At 45.2% G+C, this 26,188-nt stretch overlaps 1 protein-coding gene across 10 annotated transcripts in view; it reads right to left on the bottom strand.

Moving 5' to 3' along the window:
* cadps2 (Ca++-dependent secretion activator 2) overlaps positions 1–26,188 on the bottom strand; it is a 160,626-nt gene that overhangs the window by 36,289 nt on the left and 98,149 nt on the right. For 6 of the 10 annotated variants that reach the window (XM_037106757.1, XM_037106759.1, XM_037106760.1 and 3 more), the window contains 7 exons: positions 18,371–18,558; positions 9,407–9,508; positions 6,199–6,262; positions 5,718–5,841; positions 5,414–5,514; positions 3,977–3,985; positions 1,378–1,534 (listed from right to left, as the gene is read on the bottom strand). In XM_037106757.1, the coding sequence (XP_036962652.1) occupies positions 1,378–1,534; positions 3,977–3,985; positions 5,414–5,514; positions 5,718–5,841; positions 6,199–6,262; positions 9,407–9,508; positions 18,371–18,558 (745 nt within the window). The remainder of the gene's footprint in view (positions 1–1,377; positions 1,535–3,976; positions 3,986–5,413; positions 5,515–5,717; positions 5,842–6,198; positions 6,263–9,406; positions 9,509–18,370; positions 18,559–26,188) is intronic. The other 4 variants (XM_037106758.1, XM_037106761.1, XM_037106767.1 and 1 more) reach the window with 1 other exon arrangement.

The raw sequence follows: 26,188 nt of genomic DNA, 5'->3' as shown, positions 1-26,188 counted from the left end.
GCTTCATCGGTGTTAATTAGCGCTCTCAGTGCCGAGACCACGTGGAGCACGGGGCATTACCTCCCCCCAAAAAATGAAGGTCAGGCTGGAATTAAACAGCGGAGTTTTAAAAGGAGATGAGAAAGTAATCACTGCTGAACACTGGCAGTTCCTGTTTCTGCTGTATTTCTGTCCCTGTATAGATCAATCTCACTGCTAATTTGTTGTTGCAACAATCCAATTTCTCCACGTGCATCGAGTTAAGTTTCATTCTGAAGCTGCAGTTGTGAAAACGTTTCCTGTTGAAGGTGCCCGACGTGAAAAACATGAAAAAAGAACTTTACAACACCAGAAACGGCGTCGGGTGAACAAACTCAATGTGCTGTTCTTCCTGCAGGAAGGTGAGGAGCAGCGTGAAACACACGAAAAGAGATTTTTAGGATTTTTAAATTTGCGTCTTTCACTTCCTGCGTGGAGCAGATTTCCCACCACAGAGCGAGACTGACAGAATTGAATTTGTGTGTGTGTGTGTAGGATGATCTGACTGCTGCACACACACACACACACACACACACACACACACACACACACACACACACACACACACACACTTGTTGGTTGGGAGCCCACAGAAACTGGCAGAGTGGAGCTGTGATTACAGACAGCAGGAAATTACACACTGAACTGTGTTTGACACTCAGTTTGTCAGCGGCACAAATCACAGAAAACCTTCCATGTTGAATTTCCACCAAGTAAATGAAACAATAGGAGTTCATTCTGACGGGAACAATTGCACCGATTGTGCTGAAGCAAAGACAACATCAACAGAGACACAAAACAGGTTATATCTTCAGGATAAAAATCAGATTGACGAACGGGAGTCAGATGAGTCTTAAGATCGACCATCTTGCTCTCAGATTGAAATGTCGCACTGTTAGAAAGCAGTTTTAGTTTAATGACTGGCATTTCACGTTCATCAGGAATCAGAGTTGAGGCTCAGAACCAGCTAATGCAGCCCGGTTCTTTACAGCCATGTGTTGGTCGCATTAACACGGTGATCACGTGACCATCGGAGCCGATCCGAGCCGATCCGAGCCGGCTCTGATGGTCACGACCGAGGAGAAACCAGCTCGCTCGACTGTGTCTTCTGGGGAAAGATAATGATATTTGAATTTCCCATCAGAGCTCAATCAGAAACCAACCAACACTAAAATCAACCAGAAACACGGGAACCTCTGCATCCGTCTTCAGCCCTGTCAGCTCTCAGAAGTGTCTCCACGGGTCTTCACCCTCACTGTGTGGGTCATTTCAAGCAAACTCACTGATAAATCAACAACTTTTCCCAGTTGATGTCTTGGATTTTGTCAGTTCACGTAATGTGTTCACCACAAGACTCACGGTCGGTCCGCAGGAAGTTGTTGTGGAGCTGGAACAGCGGGAAGCTGTCCCACGAGTCGACGGGCTGGACCTGCAGAGCGCCGTCCATGTCGGCTCGGTACAGCGACAGAAACGTCTCGGCGTGTTCGGCCATCAGCTCCGGCCACCACGAGAAAGCCTGAGGAGGACGAGAGCAGACGAAAAGTCAAGCAATTTAACAGGAAGGTGATTTAACAGTGATAACCATTACAAACTGTATTTTCACAGAGAGCAGAGAGATCTCCGACGTTTAAAACATTTAAAGAAAGCTGCATGTAAAACAGCTACCAGTGAAAATGTCCACGGAGGTTAAAAACTCTTTTACAACAGTCCGTCTCACTTCCCGTGTGTAATGTTTGTCTTGTAACGGTCCAGATGACCAGATCAGATGTAACTAATATACATGACCTGTTAAAAGCTGCAGAAATCTAAATAAATGGAGGCAGATGTGAGATATCTGAGAGCTGCTGTGACTGCTGAAGCTTTTAAGGAGAAGGGAAAAAAAGCCCAGAAGTGCTGCTGCTGCCGCCGGGCTGCGTGGTCGACCCGCTCAGGTGACCGCTGCTATCGACAGGTGAAGGACATCTGAGAGAAAAGTGCAACCAGCACCGAGTCGCACGCTGATGCACCGAGGTCAGCGTTTGTGTACGAGGGACGAGGAAGAGGCTGAGATGTAAGACGGAGAGAAAGAGAAGTGACACGGCAGCGGCTCTCGCTCGTGGCCTTGCAGGACGTCTCATCCTTTCAAACGCGCCTTTTCAGTTTCCCCCGTGACTGACGACGAATTAAACCAGCCCAGCGATTCTTCAGCACTTACAACACCTGCCCTCGGCAAGACAGCAATTTCAATGAGGGCTGAATATAAAATAAATGCTGCCATCGGTCCATCGAAAGAGAGAGAGAGAGAGAGATGGAGAGGGGAGGAGAAAGAGGCAGCAGAGGATTCAGGAGGAAGAGAGACGGGGATGTGAAGTGACGGAAAGAACGGAGTCAAATGTGATTAGAAGAATCGATTAGAGGAGTGATGGTGGGAGGAAAGTAGGATGGATGAAGGACAGACATGAAGAAGGGAAGAAGGGATGAGAAAAACACATGTGAGGACAGATAAAGGTGAATACATGACGACCAAGGTGAGAATAATGTCAAGACACAAATAACAAGAAACCTAAAACAGAAAAGAAAAGGGTAGAAACTAAAAAGAGTCCTGCAGAAGAAACGAGGGAAAACAAAGATGGAAAGAAAGGAAAAGAAAAGAAGGAAGGAAAGAAGGAAGACAAAAACAAAAAAAGGGAAAATAAAAGATGATTAAGGAAAGAGTGGAGAAGAAGAGGGGATGATTATAGAAAGAAATTAAGATATAAGGATAGAAACGAGGATGAGAGGAAAACAGACAAATAGGGATAATTAGGGATGGAGGTATAAGTAGAGAGGGATAAAGAGAGAAGAAAGGAAAAATAGGGTAAAAACAAAGGGATGAGGGAGATTAGCAGAGAAAGGATGACAAGTAAAGGGAAAAGGAACAAGTGGGGAAACAAAAGACAGGAAGGATGGGTAGAAGTACAGACGGTAAGAAGGAGAAAGACTCAAGAAAAATAGGATGGAAGACACTAAGGAAATAAAGAAAGAGAGGAAGAAAGGAGGAAAACATGGTGAAAAGTGTCAGAAGAAGAGAGGAAGGTCAGAGAGAAGGGAACAGAGACGGACTGAAGAGAATGAAGGAAATGAAGATTAGAAGAAGTGAAGAAAGAAGAAAACACCGTAAAACAGCCAGAGCGAGGGGATAAAGACGAGATGATGGATTAAAGAAGGAGGACGGGATGAGTGGAGGAAAACAAAGGGATAAGTGGCGGAGAGCAAAACAAGAAGGAACAACAGGAGGAAGAACGAAGAAGGGAAGGAAGCGAGTGAACGAGGACACAGCAAAGGACAGAAGACGGCAGAGAGGTCGAAGCCCCATGACTGAATGTTTCACCGAGCGTCCGGACCGCGAGCTGAGGCCATAATTCACAAGGCGGCCATTTTCTTCAGGATGGGGAGATTAAAGGTGCATTCAGGTGTTCATGCACGTTCATCGCGGTCGTATCTCAACATATTTCATTAACGTGAGCTAACGTTAGCATTCCGACACTTTCTAGTTTCTGTTCGTTTGGATCCATTTCACTTCCCAGCTTAAAGAAAATGTCTCCGAGGTTTTTTTTACGCTTTCCTGACGATCTGGCGTGACACTGTCAGTTAGCTGCATGCTAACGTTACGTTACGGCCCGATGGCGTGCTGGATGTTCCCCCTGCACTGACTTTGCAGTTGCTGATCAATCAGGAAGACAGTGAAACAAAATAAGTTTCAACTCATTCTTATCGAGCGTCTGAGGTCAGTGGATGTCGTTCACCATTCAGATTGTGATTCAGGGCTTCATAAATAAAACTGATTGGATATTTTTGAGGCGAGAAGTCGTGATTTCGCCAAGAAAAAACTCACTGTTACACATCATTTCATACACACTGTCATAAAAACATTTAAAAATGACGCCTGGAGATCAACAACAACAACACAAACATGAGCGGAGGATGACGACACACTCACCTCTCTTCCCTTCCCGCGGCGGAAAAAAGAGAGAAACAAAGAACAGACAGTCAGAGAAAAAATAAAAGACGAGTGACTGTGATTTTAATAGACTTGTGACTGAAGTGTTCGAGCGATTCTTCAAATCTAATGATGTCGAATTTTTCTACGATGTTGACGAGATTCTTCCTCGTCATGAGACTGTGTTCAGATTCCTCCTGATGTTCGTAGACGATTGCGGTCAACTTTACAACTTATTTCAGTCACTCGAAGAGTCCAGATCACGCTAACAAACTGACGATGGATGTTTTCTGACGAGGAATTACATTTTCGAAATGAGCTAAACGTGTATTTGACGCTTGTTAAGAGAAGAACGAGAGTGAACTGGAGTTTAGGTTCAGAACGTATCAGACGCGGCAGCAGAACGTGTCTGGACGGGATCTTTAAAGAAAAAGAACGGACTGACACGCCCGCTCGTTACTTTGACATCGCCGTAATGAAAAAACTGACAGAAAATAAACAACAACAAAACTCAGAGATGGAGTACGAACGCCGTCGACGCCGACAGTAGCCGGGGAAACAATTATGAATCATCTCTAAATTTAAGCTGTGACAGCTTGTGGCGGCGCTCCGACAAGAAGCCTCTAATTTGTAATTAACATCAGAGCAGAGATTCAGCGGTCGTCATGGCAGCGGCAGAGCGCCACACGTTATTAATAACTCAGAAACAGATGCCTGAGCGCCACGCTGCCACTTAGGGCCGATCAAACTGCCACGTCTCAACACCTATGATTGATCAGTTTTACACCGCGGCGAAGAAACGCCGCCTGCATATGGGCCGTGGGCGTTGTTTTCATCGTGCCTCCGCCGCAGATGTTAATGCAGCGCCGCCACTTGCCGTGTCATCTGCCACTTCAGCGTGAGCGCTGCCAACAACGGCGGGGAGAGGAAAATGGACAGTTGCTGCGGAAAGTGATCAAGAATGTTAATGAAATGATCAAGCGACTCGTGGCATCTTTGCTCCCGTCATTCAGACGAGAGACAGAAAAACAAAACAGTGGCAGAGTTAAAATGTTCCCGTAAACAAATCTGAAACAAACAAGATGGAGGAGACGTGAGTTCTTTAACCCGCGTAAAAGTTTTTGCAACATCGTTACTTATTCAGCCCGGGTGGTCTCCGACTCAATCATGTAGACGGGATCTGCGGAACTTCTTAAGAGGTGGGTATTATTATTATTATCATCATCATTATTATTATTATTGTTGGTAATCACTCAAAGATTTGGAGGTGCTTCATCCCCAAAAACTTGTGAATGTAGAATAAAAACAAAAGATTGTTCTCGAGAAGTCTTCATGTTCACCAGCTTTAAGAAATCAGCAGGTTGTCTTCGCGTGCAGCGTGAGGAGGATTATTATCTCAACTCACACAAACTCTACAGACTGAGATGATTAAAATACCTCCGAGTGATGTTCGTCGTTCTGCTGCAGGACCTCGATGCAGAGCTCTCCCAGTCGCATCATGTCCTCCAGCCGTTTCTCCGGAGGCGCCTGAGTGTCCACTGAAGGTCCGAAACACAGCAGCCAAACATTCATTCAATCGTTACTACATTTCCCACAAACCTCAGCTGATGGTTAAACCACATCGGTATCCTGCTCCTGAGAGGATAAACCCTTCAGGTTCTGATGAACATCACTGACTGATGTGAGATCAGACACTCGGAAAACTGAGCCGACGGGAACGGTTCAAAAATAAACGCGTCACCTTTGATCTGAGCGTAGTCGATCAGCTGACCGTAGTTGATCCGAGCCGCTTTCTCCAGACACTTCTGCACCACTTTCTTCATCTCCTCTGGAGGAACGGGGGTGGTGATGTCCTTCATCAGAACCTGAAACAACCACAATCTCAGTCAAGCTGTAGGAGGTTCTGCTCGAGGTGGAACAGAAACACAGAACTGTTTATCTGACAAGCTGTTAGTCATCACTCAGAAAGGCCGAAGAGTTAAATCTGTCTCAGCTGATATCTAGAAAAGTACCGGGAGGGTCCGAGCCCGTCAGGAGCTGCAGGAGACACAAGTAACGGGTCTCTCTGAGCTCATGATGTGACCCATACACTGAGATCCTCACAACCTCACAGGGAAACTTGTGGTCATGTTTAGTCGTCGGGACGCTGAGACTCACACATGAAAGTTTGCACAACTGTAATGATGCTCGACATGCAGAAGTAATTAAAGGAGTTCCCGTACCCGCTCCTGCAGGGACAGCGTCGCCTTCAGGGCCCCATCTGGTCGTCCGAAGGGAAAGCAGTACCTACAGATGCAAAAAAATAAAATAAAACGTGGGCGGGGTCATCACGATCTCAAGGACAACTGCGTGAAAAACAAAGAAGAAGAAGAAGAATAGGAAGATGGAAGCAGCGGCAGAAAGACGTCAGTCAGCGTCAACAGATGGCTGCCTGCTTTCATCCAATTACACTGATGAAGGAAGCTTTTCTCACCTCCAGCTCCGGCTGAGCGCAGGCGAGGCGGTTCAAGGAGGTTTCACGTTGCTAATTGACAAGTGAACAGAACTAAATAAACAAAAGGCACGCGGTCACGCAGGTCAGCCATTTATTGGACAAAAAAAAACCCTACAGGCAGATGTCCTGTGTCTTCACCACCGAACAAAACACAACAACAACAGAAATATATAGAACAAAGGTAAAAAACATTATCAGGACGGACTTCGATTGATGATTCAGTTCATGCTTGAGGTAAAGTCACGAGTTCATGATGTTCATTTAAATGAAAGATTCAAATCCATTAAAGCGTCGGAATACGTTTCAGGTAGTTTGAGGTGAATATCATGCGTCCATTCAGCCGGCGGGGACATCAGCAGCAGGAGAACTCATTCCAATCACTGGAAAAATGTAAATGATTAAGTTAAGTAGTCATTAAGTGAAAAAAGCGACGGAGTTTGTTAGACTTTGTTAGACTCACAAACACACTCTCAACTCTTTACCTTGACTTGTTGTGTATTATTTAAGTAACTGGGGTGTTTTTTCAGCAGCATATTTGATTGCAGCCCTTTTTTTTTTTTTTGGACACAGAATTATTAATAATACTTTCACACCGACAGTGATGTGGGTCAAAGCTGGATCAGACACATTTCAGTGAAATTATCTCTGAAACTTTTCTGTTTGTTTAACTGCAGAACATCATGATTTTCTGCCTGGATCACGTTCAGACACGACCAGAGGTGGGAAGTAATGAAGTAGAAATACTTTGTTTCTGTATATAAGTCGATGTTTCTGGTATCTTCTGACTCCTCCTCTACATCTGAACACAAACATCTGAACTTTCTCCTCCTCACATCTTCAGAACAGCCTCATTACTTTAGTTTGATGCATTTGAGGTGAATTCTGGATTCTTGTTATTTGGCATCATCGCACGCCGCCTTCCCAACGTCACCAGACTGATTTCAGACGAGACAAAGACGTAAGAAGCCGTAAACAGACAGAGAGGGAGGCTGGAATGTGGAGAAAAGGCGTGTTAGTGTCTCGTATCTGCAGAGAGTTTCTGATTTTCTCTCTTTGTTGCTGCTCGGGACGCTTTACCAACCCAACATGTGTCTGTTTGACGTCCTGGGAATGAGACTCAACAATCAACTGTCTTTGTGCTGCGTTCAGGAACAGCTGGGACACAAATGACCACAAATGTCCTTCAGAGGGAGACTTTTTACTCTGATACTCTGAGTCCATGTCAGAGCCTGAACTCTGTTACTGAGCTGGAGGAAACAATGCGTGGACCTCATCAGCGCTGACAAATCACATACCGTTACGTATGTGTACAGCAGATTGTATCTGAGCCTGACTGACCTGCACAGAGTCCTGAACTCAACACCTTCTGTATGAACTGGATCACCAACTAGCAGCCCGACCTGATCAACCAGCACCAGCGTCTGGACGTCACTCTTGCTGTCGTGTCTGAATGCGATCAAACCTCTGCAGCAGGTTCAACATGAGGCTGTTCAGGTGTCCACATACTTGTGGCCATGTGGTGTTAGAGGGTTTATTCATGACACCAAAATAAACAAACACGTCTCCCCCGCCTCTGTAAATCTAGCTGTGGAGAGACGCGACTGTTAAATGACAAAGAACAGATCCACGGTGATGAGTTCGTCTTCAGATAATCTCCTTCCTGTGTAAGACGCAGTAATAATCATTAAAGGCGGTGAAGAAGAGCAGCTTAAGTTAACATTTATAACCTTAAATGAATCTTTAGTGGCTGAGCTCAGCGTTAATCTAAACCAAACTGTGGAAATCCTGCTCTTGTCCGGGGGACATTAGCATAATCCCGGCATTGTCCCGGCCATTGTTTACCAGCATTAGCCTCTTGTCGAGGTGAGTCAGTAATGACTCCCGCTGATCGACCCCCCTCCTCGGCCCCGACCGGCCCCTCCCTCTCCACTGTGGGGCCAGATGGAGGGCCCCTCTCAGGCGTGAAGGGTCTAAAGAGCCGGGCTCGGGGACAGTTAATGGCGCAGGTCCATTCAGACGAGTGTTGCTCAAGGTCTCGAGGCTGTCGCTTTCACACCGGGCTCACAATGTGTTCACACGGCGGTGGCGGCGGCGCTGAATAGCAGCACGCAGATGCAGGGAGGTCTCATCAGCCGCCGCCGACGCATGTCCTGCACCTGTTGTGTGCTGCTGGACGGGCTAAAAATACCCAGAGTGCCCCGGGTTTATTATGGTGGAGTTAAAGGAGCATACCGCTGGTTTTTATTGGGGTTTTCTTTTTTTCCTTCAATTCACGTCACGTTGGGCAAAAACATGCTGTCTGTCAAAGTCGATCGAAGAAATCTGCATTTAGAAGGTCAGTGATGTTAAAATAAAGGGAAAGATAAAGACAGAAAACAACACGTTCGCTCTCTTCCCTCCATTAACTTAAGAACAACACAGAATCAAACACGTCGCTCCTCCGTACGTGATGATACAGACATGTCGGGATCTGGTCTGGTGCCGTCCAGGTACACAGTTCTGGTCCAGTTTAACCCGTCATCCTTCCCCAGTTTCAGCCATAATCACCAAATATAACGCGAACAATAAGATGATCTTTTGTGTTACTGAAGTCAGACGCTGACACGTTCACCTCATCACAACATTTGGCACTTCTCTTTTGCTTTACTGACAAACTGCTGCTCAACTTGAGATGATGATGCCTCTGAAAATAATGAGACAACTGGATCAGATGTTTTCATTTGTTCACATGTGACCTGATCAGAACACGACGATGATGAAACTGTTGCACATGTAAACACGCTCGGCGTCTCTGGAGGGAGATTATTCTAATGATCTGGGCAGACGTCAGATACTGCAGGAGCAAAACTAACACAGTGACAGATGTGTTTGAATTCCCACATCGTACAGAAATGAAACCCACTGGCTCTCACAGTGCGACGCGGAGATGTTCATACCTAAAATGTGTGATCTGGTTCTCCAGCAGAGCCATCAGTCGACTCCTGATGGCCTCAAAGTTCTCCTTCTCCTCCACGCTCACCGTCCCCATCCCGTCAGGCCTGAGGAGACACAAAGATCAGACAGACGCAGTCAGCTGACGTTCATCTTCATGTCTGGACCGCAGATCAGAAGCTGAAGGTCCAAAATACATTAGTAGGCTGTAAAACAGAAATCAGCCACAATCATTTCCTAATCTGAGGTTCCTCCTACGTGGGCTCAGGTTGTTGCTCCCTCCTGTTAGTTTTTTCACCAGGGGAGAACCGATTTACAGACAGAGGTACGTCTGACTCCACTGCAGTAGCTGGTGATACGCACCGTTTCGGCTCGTTGCTGCCGGACCTTCATCTGGTTGACCGTTTACGTCACAAACCAAACAAGTTAAGAAGCGGCTGCACAGCAAACCGTGAAAACATCCTCCGATAATGTGCACAGTTAGGATGTTTTCAGTCGGACTAACGTGTGAACATCCTAACATCACGCAAACGCAGTGACTGTGTAACAAGAGGCATCAACTGTAAAGTAATGAATCAAACAAATACATTATTACTTTTGTTTTTCATACTAAACATGTTAATGTAGCTGATAGAAGTCGTGTTTCCTTCAAAATGTCAAGTGGAATTTTGAAATACTACAAGAATTAAAGAAACACAACAATCAGGTTTCTGAACTGAGTCAGAGAAAATAAACAAGGTTACACAAATCAAAGTTTCGTCACACATCACACGCTGCTGTGATACAATAGAAGACCAGAAACTAAACCAGTTGTCTGTCAACCAGCATGAATCTCAAGCCTCGGCCATTCATCTGGGACAAATGTTTATGTTCGCTAAATCAGAAGAGATTCATAAATGTTGTTTCCATCTCCTGTAAAGTGCATCAAGTCTTTTTGGTAAAAGGCAGAAACCAGCGCAACAAAAAGCTTTATTTGCTACATGAAAAGACGTTTTCATGACAGTCTTTAATGTACGACAGCAGCTTGAATGTGGACAGAGCGGTGAGTCGCGGCTGCAGCTCAGCTTCACACGCTGGTCAATAACCACAAACATTCATTACATCAAATTACACAAAATCACATGAAGTCAAAATCTAGTCCAACACGCTCTCTCTCTCTGTTGAGTCGGTTAAAATGGCTTTTACACATCAATCAAAAAAAATGAATAAATCAATAAGTGAGGAGTGTGTGAATGATACTGGCTGTATTTCTGGCTCTAGCGTCCCCGCCTGCAGTGGGAGGTCAACAGAATGTGGAGAGCGGCTCCAAAACCAGCTCCCACACTGACGACCCGATCGGCTCAGTTAACATTAAAAGCAGATACAAACGGTGCCAGGCCGCCGGCCGCCAGCCGGACCGGATCGCCAGGCAGCCTCGTGTCTTCTCTGGAGATTTTGGCAGACAAAATAGCACAGCGAAAGTGAGGTTTACAGGGAACCACTCTAAACCCAGATACTACTCAACTGACACCGAAGAACTACCGGGGATAACGGCTAACTACGACTCTAAGAGCTGCACTTGAACGCACCGTGAAGACTACAGCTGGCGTCTAACCGGCTCGTGCTGACACGCCGCTAGAACTGATGTCACTGACATTACATTGTGCGACTGATATTCATGACGATATGTCAAAGTAAAAAAACTCGTCTGTGGTCAGTTTAGTGTGAAACATTTGCAGAAAGCAGCTGAAGAGCGTTTTAAAAAAAAAATTAAAAGTAGAAGAAACAAACTTGATGATGAGACTGATGAGATAGAAATATAATAACAAATACATTTCCTATAATCAATATAAGCTTGTTTTAAATAAAGGCCTGGTTTTCTGTTTCTTGACCTCTATTCAGGGGAATAAAACTCTTTTTCCACTCTGACCCGTCATCGCTGCCAACACCAGAACTTTTCTGAGTTAAAGGTCCAGAACACCAGGAGTCAGAACCGCGCAGCGAGCTCCTTTTGTTTTTCGCATTAAAAGAGTCAAAACAAAGTAAATAAACTTAAAATGAAACAAAATGTTGAGCCTGTTTTTCTGTCTTTGGTTTTTGTTTTTTTTTTTTCTCTCTGACAAGTTTGACTGGCTTGTTTTCACCAAACTAAGTGATAAAGCAGCCAAACCCTCCACGCTGACCTCAGAGTCAACCAATCAAACAGAGAGCTGCTCAGGCTCCTCGTCCTCCTCCACAACTCATCCTGGCCAGCAGGAGGAGAGTCGACAAAGAAAAAAAAAACTGTTAGTTGAGCGCTTCATTAATGTTTGTAAAGCTTTCATTCCCTTCTTGCCTTCGTCTGAATAGGCACTCTGGTAAAAAAGAGGAAAAAATGCAATCAGTACCCAGAGCGACCAGCCTTGACTTTCTGGGCTTTCTCTGTGCAGCTGAAAGAGAAAAGAACCCTCTCCAAACGGCACTTGCGGTCGCTGGAGGGAAGAAGCGAGGAGGTTGTCTGTTAATGAGTTGTTCTTATAAAAGCCTTCGCTGGTTCAGCCCCTGACCGCCGCGCCTCGAGTACCAACGACTGCGCCGAGCTCCTCGCGGCGTGTTCCTGACTCTCCCATGTCAAAAAATGAAAATAAATAAATAACTACGTTTTAAAAAAAAAAAGAAACATGACGAGAGAAAGAGAAGCCGAGGAGAGTCTGACGCTGTGCAGAGAGCGAGCCAGGAGAGACGAGGATAGCCAACAGTGAGTGATTATTACTGTCAATTATTATTATTATATTGCAATAATTAAAAATGTTATTTAAACCAGAGATCACCGAGAACAAACTTAGTAACCAACACGGAGGAAATATAAGACAGGCGTAACTCGATAATGCAGCCTGGTTATGATTAAAGAAATAAATAACAAAAAAGAAAACACACACAAAAAAAAATAAAAATCCCTGATGAAGAATCTGAACAAAAGATCATTAAAAAAGTGTTCTGACATCAAGTAAAAATAACGTAAAGACACAATATTAATAAATTGCATCAAATTAAAAAATTTAAGCTAAAATATATGAAATTTCATGACAGCAAGTCACTTTAAATAAAAAGTAATTCAAATATATAAAATACGTTAAATCAAAATAAAAGATAATTGAGAGTCATGTCACGTTATCTAAAGATATAATAATATAACAATCTATCCAACTAAAAATACAGAAAATTAAATAAGAGTAAAATTAATAAAATAACAAAATAATTATATTAAAAAAACAATGTAAAGACTAAATAAAAAAATACTATAATTGAACAACATTAGGTGTTTTTTTGGCGTGTTCAGGGGAGCAGGGTGGTGTCTGGAGGGTGGAGGTGGGTGGACGAGGCGCAGCGTGACAACAGGAAGTGGTCGTGTGTTGTGCGAGAACGTCGGCGGCGCTCTTCAGCTCCACTCTGCTCCGTTTGTCCTGTGATGAGAGGCAGCTTTCTCTGCACAACAGCACTTGTTAGCACAACTTCTAAACCCTGTTGTTCCCCAAATCTGTCAATTCATTACCACACCCACCACCACCACCACCCCCACCCACCGTCACACCCCCACCACTTCCCACAACCCCTATTTAACAAGCACCAGTTAATCCTGAGGGAACAGAGAGTGGAGTTGTTGGGAGGAGTGTGTGTGTGTGTGTGTGTGTGTGTGTGTGTGTGTGTGTGTGTGTGTGTGTGTGTGTGTGTGTGCTCGCTCATGTAAAAGACAAGAAGAAGAAGAAAAGATCCCGCTTTCATGTCGGAGCGGCCGACGGGACTCGCCGCGCTCCGGGACGACGAACGGAGACGCGAGGACGCCGACGACTGGACGGAGGTGGAGGTGGAGGGACGGATGTCCCGAGGCTCCGAGCCCCTCACGCTTCACGCTTCACGCCAGCTGTCCTGTAATCCGAGTTGTTCATCTTCCTCAAACAAAGAGTTTTGGTTTCATGTGCAGCGAGGTGGCAGAAAATAAAACTGACTGATCAGTTTTGCAGCTCTCGTGTTACTTGTTACACTCAGCGTGCGAGAGGTGGAGCTCAGCTTTTACTATTTTTAGTGCAAATAACTTTCTATTACTGCGTCTCTTTTTTTCTGTGGGTTGATTCTGTCTTGAGACATTTCAAGAAAATGTCAAATTAATTGCCTAACGTTTGTTGTTGCACTGAAATACGGAGCTTTAATAAAGTGACTCAGGCGGCAGCTAGCGATCCATCCTTCACTCATCGCCTCCAGTGTTTTCATAAATTGCTTTTTCTGAAGTGAAAAAATTGTCATCACTTCCAAAGTGACATCTTCAAATGTCAGGTTTTGTCCATAAAGCAGATAAAACAAACAGTTTTTTTTAAAAAATGATACAAGACGAAGAAAAGAAGCAGAAAACACTGAAAAACAAATCGATTTTCTTTTCATCAACTCAGGTTCAATCATGTGCAGACAAGGTGGAGGACTTTTGTTCAGATGTTTCAGTTGTTCTTCTCTTCATTTTCTGCTTTCCAATCGATGAGGTTGCACAACAATGTGCCATTCCAGCACTTTATGCTGCATTCCTATGAGACAGAAGAAGGAACACAGCAGCACAGAGGACGTCACTGTGCTGGCAGCTGAAATATTTCCCTCAGATCGTCACAAAGAGCTCATCAGGAGCTCTCGGCGACGTGTGACGCTCCCCTAAATGTCACTCACACCTTCCACTTCCTCCGAATCGAATTACGGCACAAAACAAAAGTCGGACGAGGAACAAATTGTCTGGAAGCCAGACGTAAATCGCGGGCGTGGTGTGTAGGAACACGACACAGCGTGGCGTTTGGTGCGGCCGCTCTGCGTACTGTGCCATTAAACCCAGTCAGATGTGTGTTCATGCTTGGAATCACACGGCCGAGTTGGGGAGCGATGCGACAGCTTGTCGGGGTTCAGACACATTGTTGCTGCTAAATGAAGCGAGCGCGTTGGAGGCGAGGCTGCTGCCAGCGCCGCTCCGGGGCCGCGGGGGGGGGGCGGGGCCCTCGGAGAGGAGGAGGGGGTCTGTGGACTCAGGTTTGTGTGTTTACACTCCGTGTGGCTCAAGTGTAAACGATAAGTATCGTATCCGCCCGCGGGATCCACCAAACCCTCCGGCTGCTCGGTTCTGATGTCAGTTGACAGGAGTCGTCACGAGTGGAGCTCGGCGAGCGGCGTGGCAGCGTACCGGGGGTGGACGCCACTTCACCTTAAGAGGTGTGGAAAGGAGATTAAGCTGAGTGGCAGGTGATCATGTGTGTCACCTCTTGTTGTTGTGTGAAGAGTTGGGGGAGGTAAAAGCTCCTGTCACATCCCGTGTCGGTGTGGCCGTGACGGCTCGGCGAGGACGAGATCGGACGTGACAGGTGAGAAGGAGGCGAGTGGACCCAACACCTCCCCGCCCCCTCCGGCTCCGGTAATGCTCCTTTAACCCCGATCCCAGTTCAAACACACCCGTCTCATCAGACCCACGCAGACCAGCGCAAGACAAATCAAAGTGTCAGCGCTCCGTCACCTGCGCAGGTGTGGCTGCTCCATCAAGTCCAGCGCCACCGAACAGTAACGACCTCAACATCCACACTGATCATTTCAGATGTCTCCTGATGAACCCAGGGAGATTTAACAGACAGCATCACAGGCTGACACAGATACTGATGCTGCAGCTTGGAGCTTTTTAAAATCTGAATAAAAGTGTCTCAAACCACGCCGAGTGAATCGGTTTTAACAATCAGGCTCCGATCTCCAAAGTGTCTCCGCTGCATTTTTCATGGATAGGATCTCAAGGAGGAGACTGTCGGTTTTCCCTTTTGAGCTGCTGCCTCAAGTCAAGGAGCTGAAGTATGTTGCGCTCTTGTTCACGAGCGAGCGATGAAACGGAGCGTGAGATCGACGGGCGGATTGGTTGGAGCGGATCGTCGGGGTGAAGAGGGAGCTGAGCGCGAAGGCGAAGCTTCTGATGGATCGATCCACGTTTCATCCCTCTCCCGCACGCATGAGGTTTCTACGACCGTGCAAACAGATTTCCATGACACATATTTACATTTATAACAGGGCAGCCTCTACTGGCTGACAAGAGAACAAGCTGCTCCTCCATTTTCTGGATTACCATGATGATGACAGAAGCGTCTTTAACTTCAGTTTCACATTAAACTTGAAGCTCTCGAGCGCTTCAAGTTTTCTCTGCTACTGAACTTTCTCCTCCTCACATTTTCCAACCAGACTCGTTACTTTAGTTTGATGTGTTTGAGGTCATCGCACGCCGCCTTCCCGACGTCACCAGACTGATTTCAGACGAGACAAAGACGTAAGAAGCCGTAAACAGACAGAGAGGGAGGCTGGAATGTGGAGAAAAGGCGTGTTAGTGTCTCGTATCTGCAGAGAGTTTCTGATTTTCTCTCTTTGTTGCTGCTCGGGACGCTTTACCAACCCAACATGTGTCTATTTGACGTCCTGGGAATGAGACTCAACAATCAACTGTCTTTGTGGTGTGTTCAGGAACAGCTGGGACAAAATCCTACTGATTCTACCTTTAACTTTAATAGTCTTTGAATTCTATTAATATGATGTGAGCTTCAGTTAGCTTTGACCACAAATGTCCTTCTGAGGGAGACTTTTTACTCTGATACTCTGAGTCTGTACTCGATTACTTTACTGGGGTACAGAATGTGTGTGGACCTCTGGCTTGTATTCACTATACATTTAAATTCAGAAACAAAAAGATGAACGGCGCAAAATCATTAAGTCCCATAAAGTAAAGAGAGAAAAGTGAGTTTTCATTCTGCTGTAAAATGTGAAACATGTTGGTGAAATCACTCGAAACAATAAAATGTTCCACTGCTGAAGGACTTTGGGAGCGTGACACTAAATCAACCAGTGGACATTGGAGGAACAGATGAGTGTTTCTTATTCAAAAAGCTGTTTTCACTCTTGACATCACACAAAGAAATAAAAGGCCTAACCTCAGCGCTGGAGAATAAGCCATCATCGATAAAACAAGAAGGAGACGGAAATGTGCTGAGTACAAGTTGAACTTGGAGGGATTTTCAAAAAAATCACAGTTATGGAACTCTTTCAGCACATAAATAAAAATGTACTTATTTTGAACTTGTGAATAAAAAAATGTACATAGAAGTCGACAACGACAACTATCTAAAGCGATCTCAGCCCACCGAGGGTGAAAAGTCTCCAGCGAACCTTGAAAATCTGGCATCAGCCGTGGGAGGCTTTCACGTATCAGAAAAACATTTACATCTTCAATCAAGGTTTCTCTCCGTCAGAACGGAGGAGAGTTTTCTTGAGAAAAGCACAGTCTGACACTCTCAATATATCGCCTTGAAGTATTAGTCAAGTACTCTTCTGCTGATCATTCTGTAGCGTTTCTCTTTGTCCTCTCAGCCTCCTGACGTAGTTTTTCGTCTCTTCGAGCAGCCCTCCAGGGAAAACTTGAGTTCTGTAATTAAGTTTGTTTTTTTTCCACCTCCGAGCCTGCCAGCCATCCAAAAACCTCTTTTTTTCCCATCCACACCCACTCAGGCAGCTCCAGGAGCCCTGAATGGGCATCAATTATTCAAATTAGAGCTCCAACTGACAAAAAGCCAATTCTAGTACCCCCTCCCCAGCCCCCAACCACCCAATTTATATCTGCCGATTTACTGGAGAAGCTAATCATTACACTTTCTAATTGACTAAATGAGTCGACAAAGAGAGAAAGCACAGATATCAGTAATTACCAGCCGGGGAGTCAAGCGAGGGGGCTGCCGGGAGTGAAGTGGAGAACTGAACTGCTGGAGCGACGCTGATGCCAACAAGTGGCTAAAAGACACTGCTGCTGCTCATATAGTTTACTGGCCATCAGCGGAGGCCTGAAGGTGACCAGAGCCAGGCGGCCCTGAAAGGACCGTCCTCCCAGGAAAAAACATGGAGCAACCGCCGCTTCAGGAGACGCCAAAAACCCGACTCATGTCGATGTTTAGAAGACGAAGCCGCCGGAGGGATCGGCGTTCTCCAACAGGAGCAGAGGATGTTTTATCAGACAAGTTCTCTCAAGTGTGCTCTCCAAAATGCTGCACGGTAACGACGTTTTTTAACAAACGAGCTTATTGGCCTCCAGCTGCAGTCTTTGTGGTGTGTTCGAGTGCAGAGGCGACATAAGAGGGAGCCTTTTGTCGCAGCTTGTTCATTGGTGCGCAGAGTTTTTCTTTTGGCCTTTAACGTGACACGATTCGCACTGCAGAGAGTAAAATGTGGCGTGTCTGACGCGATCACGTCACCTGTGGATGTGACTTAACCAACGCTGAGATCTTGTGACCCACCACTGAGTATTTGAATGTGTGTGAACAAATAAAAAAAAAGTAAAAATCACACATGCTATAAGCCTTTAAGGTTGGAAATACTTTGTGTGTCTGCGCTGAGAGTCGACTCTCTGAAAGTCTTTGCTTGCGACTCGCAGTAACGTGTCTTTGGAGAGCGCTCAACAGTCCAGACTTCATGATTGTGTGCCACAAACGACGTCTGTAAAGTGTGTGGAGGTTCAGACATTTGGATTCAGACTGTGTGTGGCTGAAAAAGAGCGTCTGTGCTCAGTGAAGAATACGGAACAACGTAAAGTTCAAATCACAGTCTGCTCGCAGCAGCGCTCTGACATGGTCGGAACTCAACATATTCGAGTACGTCACAGAAACGGTCTCGTTACTCTGTTAATGTGATGTTATACGTTTCATTTACAGTGTGATACAATAGATTATTAATCTTTTTTGCCGATGCCAGACGCTGCAGGAGGCCAGAAGACACTTTAATGGTCTTTAGAAAACACCTCTCTGAAGTGCCTTCTTTCATTTTGTGGAGGAATTTCTAACAAGTCATCTCGCCGTCTGTCTGCAGCCTTTTATTCAGCGACTGAACGCCAGTCTCAGATTTATTCTCGCTGCTCAGGGCGAATCAGAGAGGAGAGCGGGGACACGTGATGTTTACAGTGTCGACCGGCGTACCTGTTTCCGTGGACGTGCGAGGCGCAGAAGGCGTAGCTGTAGTGCAGCAGCGTGGGGTCGACCAGCACGTTGTTCTCTGAATAATCCATCAGATCCTTCAGGTAGCTCAGGTGACGGTGGCAGCCTCGGACGCCGTATCGAGCGCAGTACTCGTCCAGGACGAACACCTGACCGGGACTGAACCAACCCTGGAGAAAAGAAAAAACATAGGAGAGATGTTTGGAATCTGGCCCGCAAATTACAATATTCCCCTCATCTGCCATTCAAAAGTGACCTTTCAGATTTCTATCTGGTCTTTAAAGTTTTTCATGCTCAACAACAAGCAAACAGCAGGAAATGATCTCAAGACCAAGTTCAAGTGTAAGCTTGAAGAAATGAGGCCGGACCGGTCTCCACTGATGGCTGAACAACCATCCTGAAAGATAACCAGGACTCCTCCCTCACAGCTTCCCGTTACCACGGGAGACGTTAACACCTGAACCAACAGCGCTCACCTTCTGGCTCCACAAACTCAATAAATATCCTCGATACTTTAACACAATTAAGCAGAGAAGTGTAAAGGTTAACCTTTAAACTATTAATTCTGTGACTGGGAAAAAAAAGAGAAAAGAAAAAAAAAAAGAAACTAAAGGTGTGGAACGACTGGAACATCCTGAGATGTTCATTAGTCCATTCAGCCTGCACGTAATCACTAAATTAGGCATGAAACTTACAACGCTAATTAAGATTCCTCACGGAAGGAACATTAACAAATTAGCACCTCCGTCGCGCTGACACACACACACACACACACACACACACACACACACACGACTCTGGAGAGACGACGAGCTGCTGAGAAACTGTTTCACTCACAGCAGATTGTTTCTGTCAGAGATTATCGACCCGCTCAGATTACGGACCGTCTGATACTAAAGCGTGCTGAGATTCACACAGGAAATTAGTTTTGTTGTTTTTAACCTAATCACCAGAAAAAATGTTGTAAAAGTACATTTCTCTACGGTTTGACTGAGGCACAAAACCTCTTGGTTCAGGTTGAGGAAACATCGTGTCTTGGCCTTAAAACTTCACAGTTATAGAAGATACACAGACTGGAACTGCAGCAAGCAGCGAGTCAGGTAATAATCATGTCACGTGACTGTGATGTGACTCGATTGGTACAAATGTCAGTATGTCGCGCAGACGAGTACACGTACGTATGGGTGGATACGTGATTTACAGAACGGACCGTGATGTAGCTTCTATATAAAGCCACTCAGGAAATATCACCCTGACATGAAACACGTCAAGTCTGATTGGAACTAAGAATAACAGCGTGTTTTCTTTCTCTTTCATGCCTTCATTCACGTTTTCACAGCTCAATGAATCAGCCGATAAGTGAAAGTTCGTCTGCAGGGGAAGTTGAAGGGAGAAGAATGAAACAACAGAGACATTTGGGGGGATATTTTATCAACACAACAATACTGATACTCGTCAGTTCTGCTTTTAAAACCGTGTTGGATGTTAGACAGACATCATCAGAACAGCTGAAGATCGACGACGAGGCATCAACTCTCCTGCATTTAAGTTGGAGATGCTCTCGGTTGAACCTCAGAAGTCCGACTCTCTTCAAGTCCTTTCTGCGAGCGAGTAAAGTGAAACTGCCGACACCGATCTCATGTTCTGACAGGAGAGAGAGAACGAGAGTGAAGTTTTGTGGTTTAAAGTCTCCCCGGCGCTCTGAGAATTCATCTCTGTAAGTTTAACTGCATCAAAGATCATTTAAGGACTTAAATTAGACGCCGTCACTTCCAGTATTTAATGTAGCCGCTCGCTGACATGCTGCTTCCTGTCGGGGTTAACCGGACCTGGCAGATTCTTCCTCTGCAGGCCTTTTAGTGTCTCCCCCCTCCTCCTCCCTTCATCTCCCCCCTCTGTTTGTCATTTTCTCCAGTTTCTTTTTTTTTTTCATTTTTCCCGTCCGTCTGTGAGCTCGAGCTATTAATATCACACCACGGAGAGAGAGAGGGGCCTGTCGACGGGCGCGAAGCGACAAGATGTTCCTCTCTGACAAACAGATGGCGAACTCCAGTCTTGGCGCTGACCGCTCAATTAGCGGCTAACGAGCCGACTGCCTCGTTAGCTCCGTCAGCCACGTCTTCATGTCAGATCGCCAGCATCCGCCGCCTCCCTCCGAGGAGCGACATGACCCCAAAAAAAGTGAAAGCGGCGCGTGGCTCTGAAGATACGAACACCTCGGCTTGTCACTCATCACTTAAACAGACGCCTGACAGGAAGCCGAGCGAGAGAGACGCTGCAGATTCCTCAGGTTTTTTACCTCAGGGGTTCTCGGGAAATCATTCTGTGTCCAAAGATTTACTGTCAGAAATTAGATTTACATGAAACACAATGTTTATTGTCAAGAGTCTGATCTGTTTGTGTGGAGGGAAGACGTCGGCGTCCAAACCTCCAGGCTGACGAACTGTTAATCACCCGATTTACAAGAATGGATTTCTGCTGTGAAACTGTGATTTTTCTGTAACAATTGTTTGACTTATTAGACAAATCATCCACCGTTTAATCAGTAATGACAATACAGATCAGCTGCTGCTGTAATTTAAAGCACAGTGACATAAAACAAAGGTCCAGCTGGAGAAATCACTGACCAGAATTGAAGCTCACGTCATATTAACAGAATTCAAAGACTATTAAAGTTAAAGGTAGAATCAGCAGGATTTGTCCCAGCTGTTCCTGAACGCACCACAAAGACAGTTGATTGTTGAGTCTCATTCCCAGGACGTCAAATAGACACATGTTGGGTTGGTAAAGCGTCCCGAGCAGCAACAAAGAGAGAAAATCAGAAACTCTCTGCAGATACGAGACACTAACACGCCTTTTCTCCACATTCCAGCCTCCCTCTCTGTCTGTTTACGGCTTCTCACGTCTTTGTCTCGTCTGAAATCAGTCTGGTGACGACGCCCAATAATAAAAAATTCCATAATCCCCTAAAATGCATCAAACTAAAGTAACAAACCTGTTCTGAAAATGTCAAAAGTTCAAATAAAAATACAGACACATGAAACATCTACTGAAGTACATCAACACAGTATTTGTACTGCGTTTCTTCCCACCTCTGGTTTTACTTTCTGAACCCGAACATGACGAGAACTGGTGGAATATATAATAATCCCTGTAACCTCAAAACAATCCTCATTGTCCTTCCTGCAATATTTATGTTCACAAAACACACTCGCTGTTATTAAACAGCATTATTAGCTTATCATAAAGATATCAGTATCCATAAATAGAAAAATCTAGAAAAATCAAAGATGCGTTTAAGGTCGTTCAGAAACCACCAGAGAGCACGACAAGATTATTTTTAAACTTTTCTGCTCACTGCACGATCATTTAATCAGCAGATTAAAGGGAACCTCATTAAAAAGGCGTCAATGTTCTTAGTAGATTTTATTTAAAACTATTAAGTCTCAACGTGTGTGTGTGTGTGTTCCCGTCCGACCCGACTCTGACTGGACCCGCTCCAGCACCTGAGGTTTGTTCTGTTCAGCAGTGGTGGTTTTTATCAAATGCTTCAAAAAAAACATGGCTGCATTAATCAAACCCAGATGATAAACTCAAATACAGGCAGATCGTTCAGAACAGTTTGTTGTTTGTCTTGAGGTCAGCCGCTCATCTCGTCATGTCAACACTGCAGAGCGATCATCTTCTTCCTCTGCTTCCTCTTCTGCAGATTCCTCTAATTAACACAAATGTGAGAGACTCACTGGGAGGCTCCAGGTTTAAAAAGAACAGGAGGCCGAGCCGTGTGGATGCACTGATCTGAGTAATTACATTAGAGTCTATAATGGCGGAGTTTCACGGCAAGTTAATTTGACGGCATCGCGCTCTGACGGGAGGAAGGACACACGAGTCGTCTTCCTCCAAAAGCAAAGGTGGAGACTCGAGACAAAGACGACCAGGGAACCAAAGTGGGTCAGAGTTACGTCACAGCTTTCTGGAATAAAAGACTGTAACTACCGGTCTTCAGGCGTCGTCCAGTTCACTGCTCATTCTCTGTGATCTCATTTAGCTTAACGAGTCAAAGGTTAGAGGCTGAGGGAGGATGAGGGGTCGTGGGACGACAACAGGCTGCGGCCGATCGAACTCTTCAGCTGACGATCCCGTTTTCTTCTCTCCAACAGAAGTTTACTTTGAAACACAGTGGAGATCTCTGCGACGCTGAATTCTGAAGTGTTTTATAGCTTTAGATATTTTCACCAAGCTGATACACAAACAACAACATGCAAAAAATGTCTTTTGCTGAGAAAACACAGAGATGTAACCAGAAGTCAAACCTCTAGAACCTGAGAGCGTCATGACACAACACACTGTGGGAGGTCATGCTAATCATGTAGCAACGTCGTCACGTAGCGTCACTTAATGGGAAGAAGCTCAGCGAAAAGCACATCAGGATCATTTTTAACCACATATAACTTGCAACAACAAGCAAACCATCAGAAAGCTTCAAAAAGCATTGAAAAGCATTAGCTGCTGCTGACGATACAAACGATTTGCCAAATAACAGCTGAGACTTTGCAGAGTCAAGGCCAAGAACAGCTGTATTTAGATCGAATACCTCCAGTGAAATGATGAAAATATAAATTAAATGTAATTAAAAGTTTTACCGGTTGTAACACGAGAAATCTAAACGTGGCACATTCTGAGTTTCTGCCTCGATACGTCTCGACTGGAACGTCTAACTTTTCCCTGCTACACTTCATCAGCCTCGGTCCTGAAAGACGGACGCTCAGATGTTTGTTTTCTGGCTGCAGCTGCATCACTTTCAGGGAATTTTCACTCTTTAAAATCTACAATTAATTCATCTATTTGTTCCAGCTTAATTTCACTCCCACCCGGTGAGATCCACTCACTGACTGTTCATTGTAGGAACGTAATGTTTCGACATTTTGATTTTTGGTTTTGTTTTTTTCACGCCAGTTCTGAGCAGGTTAAGAGGCTGTAGGTTTCTACTGGCACCAACAAATCGAACACCGAGTCCGTGACGTGCTCATCGTGCTGAAGTAATCCTGACTCGGTTGGACTGTGAGGAAGCAGAAACACGTCCGCCTGATGGACGTAAAGGCCAATATTCACTCTCCTGTTCGCTCTGTGTGGGCTTCCACCAACTTACAAGGAAAATAAATAAAAATCTCAGTTGAGTGTCAGTGCATGAATTAAAGGTCCAGTGTGTAGGATTCAGGGGCATCTGTTGGCAGGCTTTCTGTGGCGTTTTCTGGTGGCTAACGTTAGCGTTCTTGGCTCCAGTGTGCTGCTGTAAATCTTTTTTTCCTTTTTCGCCACCAACACTAATACAGAAGACAAACCAGCCGGTCTGGACAAACACGTACTCATGTTCACAAGATTCATTAAACCGCTTCCCCTCTGAGTCGACTTTCCTGTGACATTTTGTAAAGCTGCTACTACTGAAGTTACAAGCTTCAACCCTCCTGCTGGACTGTTACCGCTAGAAAAAGTTATACGATGATGACGCGCTATTGAGCACTGCAGAAGTCCAGATGCCTTCCTGTAAATGTCTGTGAGCACTGTTCTTCTTTAACGCAGCGAAGAATCGTACTTCCCAAGTTACATTCCTCTTCAGACCGAAACTAAACGTGGAGCACATTTTGGACTTGGACATGACGGATCATGACACAAATGTTGCGTCGACATCAACGCTGCAATCCTGGCGGATGACTGCGTCTTATCTGTGGATGATGAAACAGTTTACTGATCAGAGAGGTGGAGGGTAAAATAATCGTCACTGTGGCCACATTTATAGTTCCTGACAACCACAGATACAGAATCACATCAACACCTACAATACATGTTAAAAGCATGTCTACAAGTATATCAGCTGAATTTTGAGAGTTGTGTTTCAATATTTAAACACATGAAACCACTGAATATTGTATATCATTACACGGCTCTTCTTAATGCTGTAGAATGCTCCATTCACTTGAATGAGCCTTCCCAATGTTAAGCATATTTGCCCGTCATCAAGGAAAGCAGCCTTTTTGCCTCTGATTCATTTCGTATCACTCCGCGCTCTACAATCTTTGCTCCGCAAGTAGTCCGGTCACTTATCACCCCGGCACATTCGATCACTAAGCGATGTCAGCTGATCTCTAATCTGCTTCATATTGGAAAAAAAAACATTCTCCTAGGCCACTAGTATGGATGAGTTTCACATTAAACTTTAATATTTTTGAAAAATACGGTGATTTCGAGTCTTGGCAAAAGGCTGAGCTGTCGTCACCGGTCAAGAAGAGAAAAAGAGAGGAAAGCAGCGAAGAGGGAGAAATGAGACGGCACAAAGTTTTGGATGACAGAGACGTTGATAAAATAAAAGAGGATCGACATGAACTGAACACTGAAAGATCACAGCATGGCCATGTCAGCTTTAAAAGACTGGTTGGAGGACTTGAATTTCAGCGGACGATTCATCAGCTATTTTTTGTGTTGGTAATAAGCAGGATGATGTACAGAACGGCAGGATGAACCGGACCCCGAGGTGAAGCGGAGGTGTCGGGCATTCCACTGTATATCATGTTTGTGGGGACGGGATCAGATATTTTCTTTTCTGAGCCCCAACCAAGTAGTTTTTGTGCCCAAACTTGATCGTATCACTGGCGCAGCATCGTCACAACATGAAATAGAATAGAACTGGTCTCAAACACGATAAAATGTTTTTTTTTATTATTTTGGTTAATTAAATGCTTAACAACAGAATTCGTGTTATGGTTTTGGATTAAGTTGAGTGGATATTTTCCGTCCCCCTGGTGTTACCACCTACATGGATGGAGTTGTGTCGGGGGAAAAAAAAAAACCACAAAACTTTTCCATGGGACCAGCAGCAGCTTCACTCTGGAATTTAACCCCTTACTCGTCAGTGGGAACTTCTCTGATCCCGTTAGTGGGACTCTGGGCCCCAGCTACAAACCAAATTTCTGCCTAATTACTGTTGTTGTTGTTGGGTTCAACTCTTTGTGAATAAAATATGACCCCGGCTATGACATGAATCCAAGCCACTTCTCAACAGATGTCCCCCACGCCGAGGCACTGGCCTTTTCTCAGAGCGTTTGGTGAAAAGGGGCTCAGGCTGGAACACAAAGCCCTTGAGTTTTCACAAAAGGCTGAGGAGAGGGAGCTGGAGGGGCGGCGTGAATGGATCGGTCTAATTGCAGAGTTGGAAGGAGTCCTGGTGAGGCAGGTAGGGGAAAATGAAAGAAAGCACAGATGTCACTCCGCTGAACATCTCCTCATTCTGCTGCTTCTAAAAGGGGCGAGAACACAACGCAGCACAATCAGGACGAGTTGACTCCTCAACATCTGCCTCAGTTTATGTTTCAGTCGAGGGTTTCAACGCGACCGTGAGAATAAACGCTGGCAGCGAACGTTTCTGCAAAGAGTGGATATGTTGAAACAAATGTCTTGTGTCGATGTGGGTTTAGGACACAAAAACCAGTCGGTCAGGTTTCAGAGAAGATGTCCTACCGTCTCTTTAAAGGATATCCAGCTGGTTTCAAGCTTACAAATGTTGAAACAGCGTCTCAAACACGAGCATCCCCTCCGCCTGATGAAACAAAAGTCAGCGACAGGCGGACTGAACCTTTGTCAGACTGTCGCGGTTTGGTTTTGGTTTTGGAACAGATTCTGAAACAAGTAATTCATGTGTCAGTGTAGAAACTTTTTACGTGACATCACTCCGTCCAACACGACCTCCTCCTGGTGAGGACGCTCTCACTCTTCATACTTCCTCTTCCTCCTTTGTTGCTGGAATAA

The sequence above is a fragment of the Acanthopagrus latus genome, chromosome 8, assembly GCF_904848185.1.
Source record: "Acanthopagrus latus isolate v.2019 chromosome 8, fAcaLat1.1, whole genome shotgun sequence".
NCBI lineage: Eukaryota > Metazoa > Chordata > Actinopteri > Spariformes > Sparidae > Acanthopagrus > Acanthopagrus latus.
Note: the sequence above shows the minus strand (reverse complement) of the source record. Positions and strands in the feature narration are given on the sequence as shown.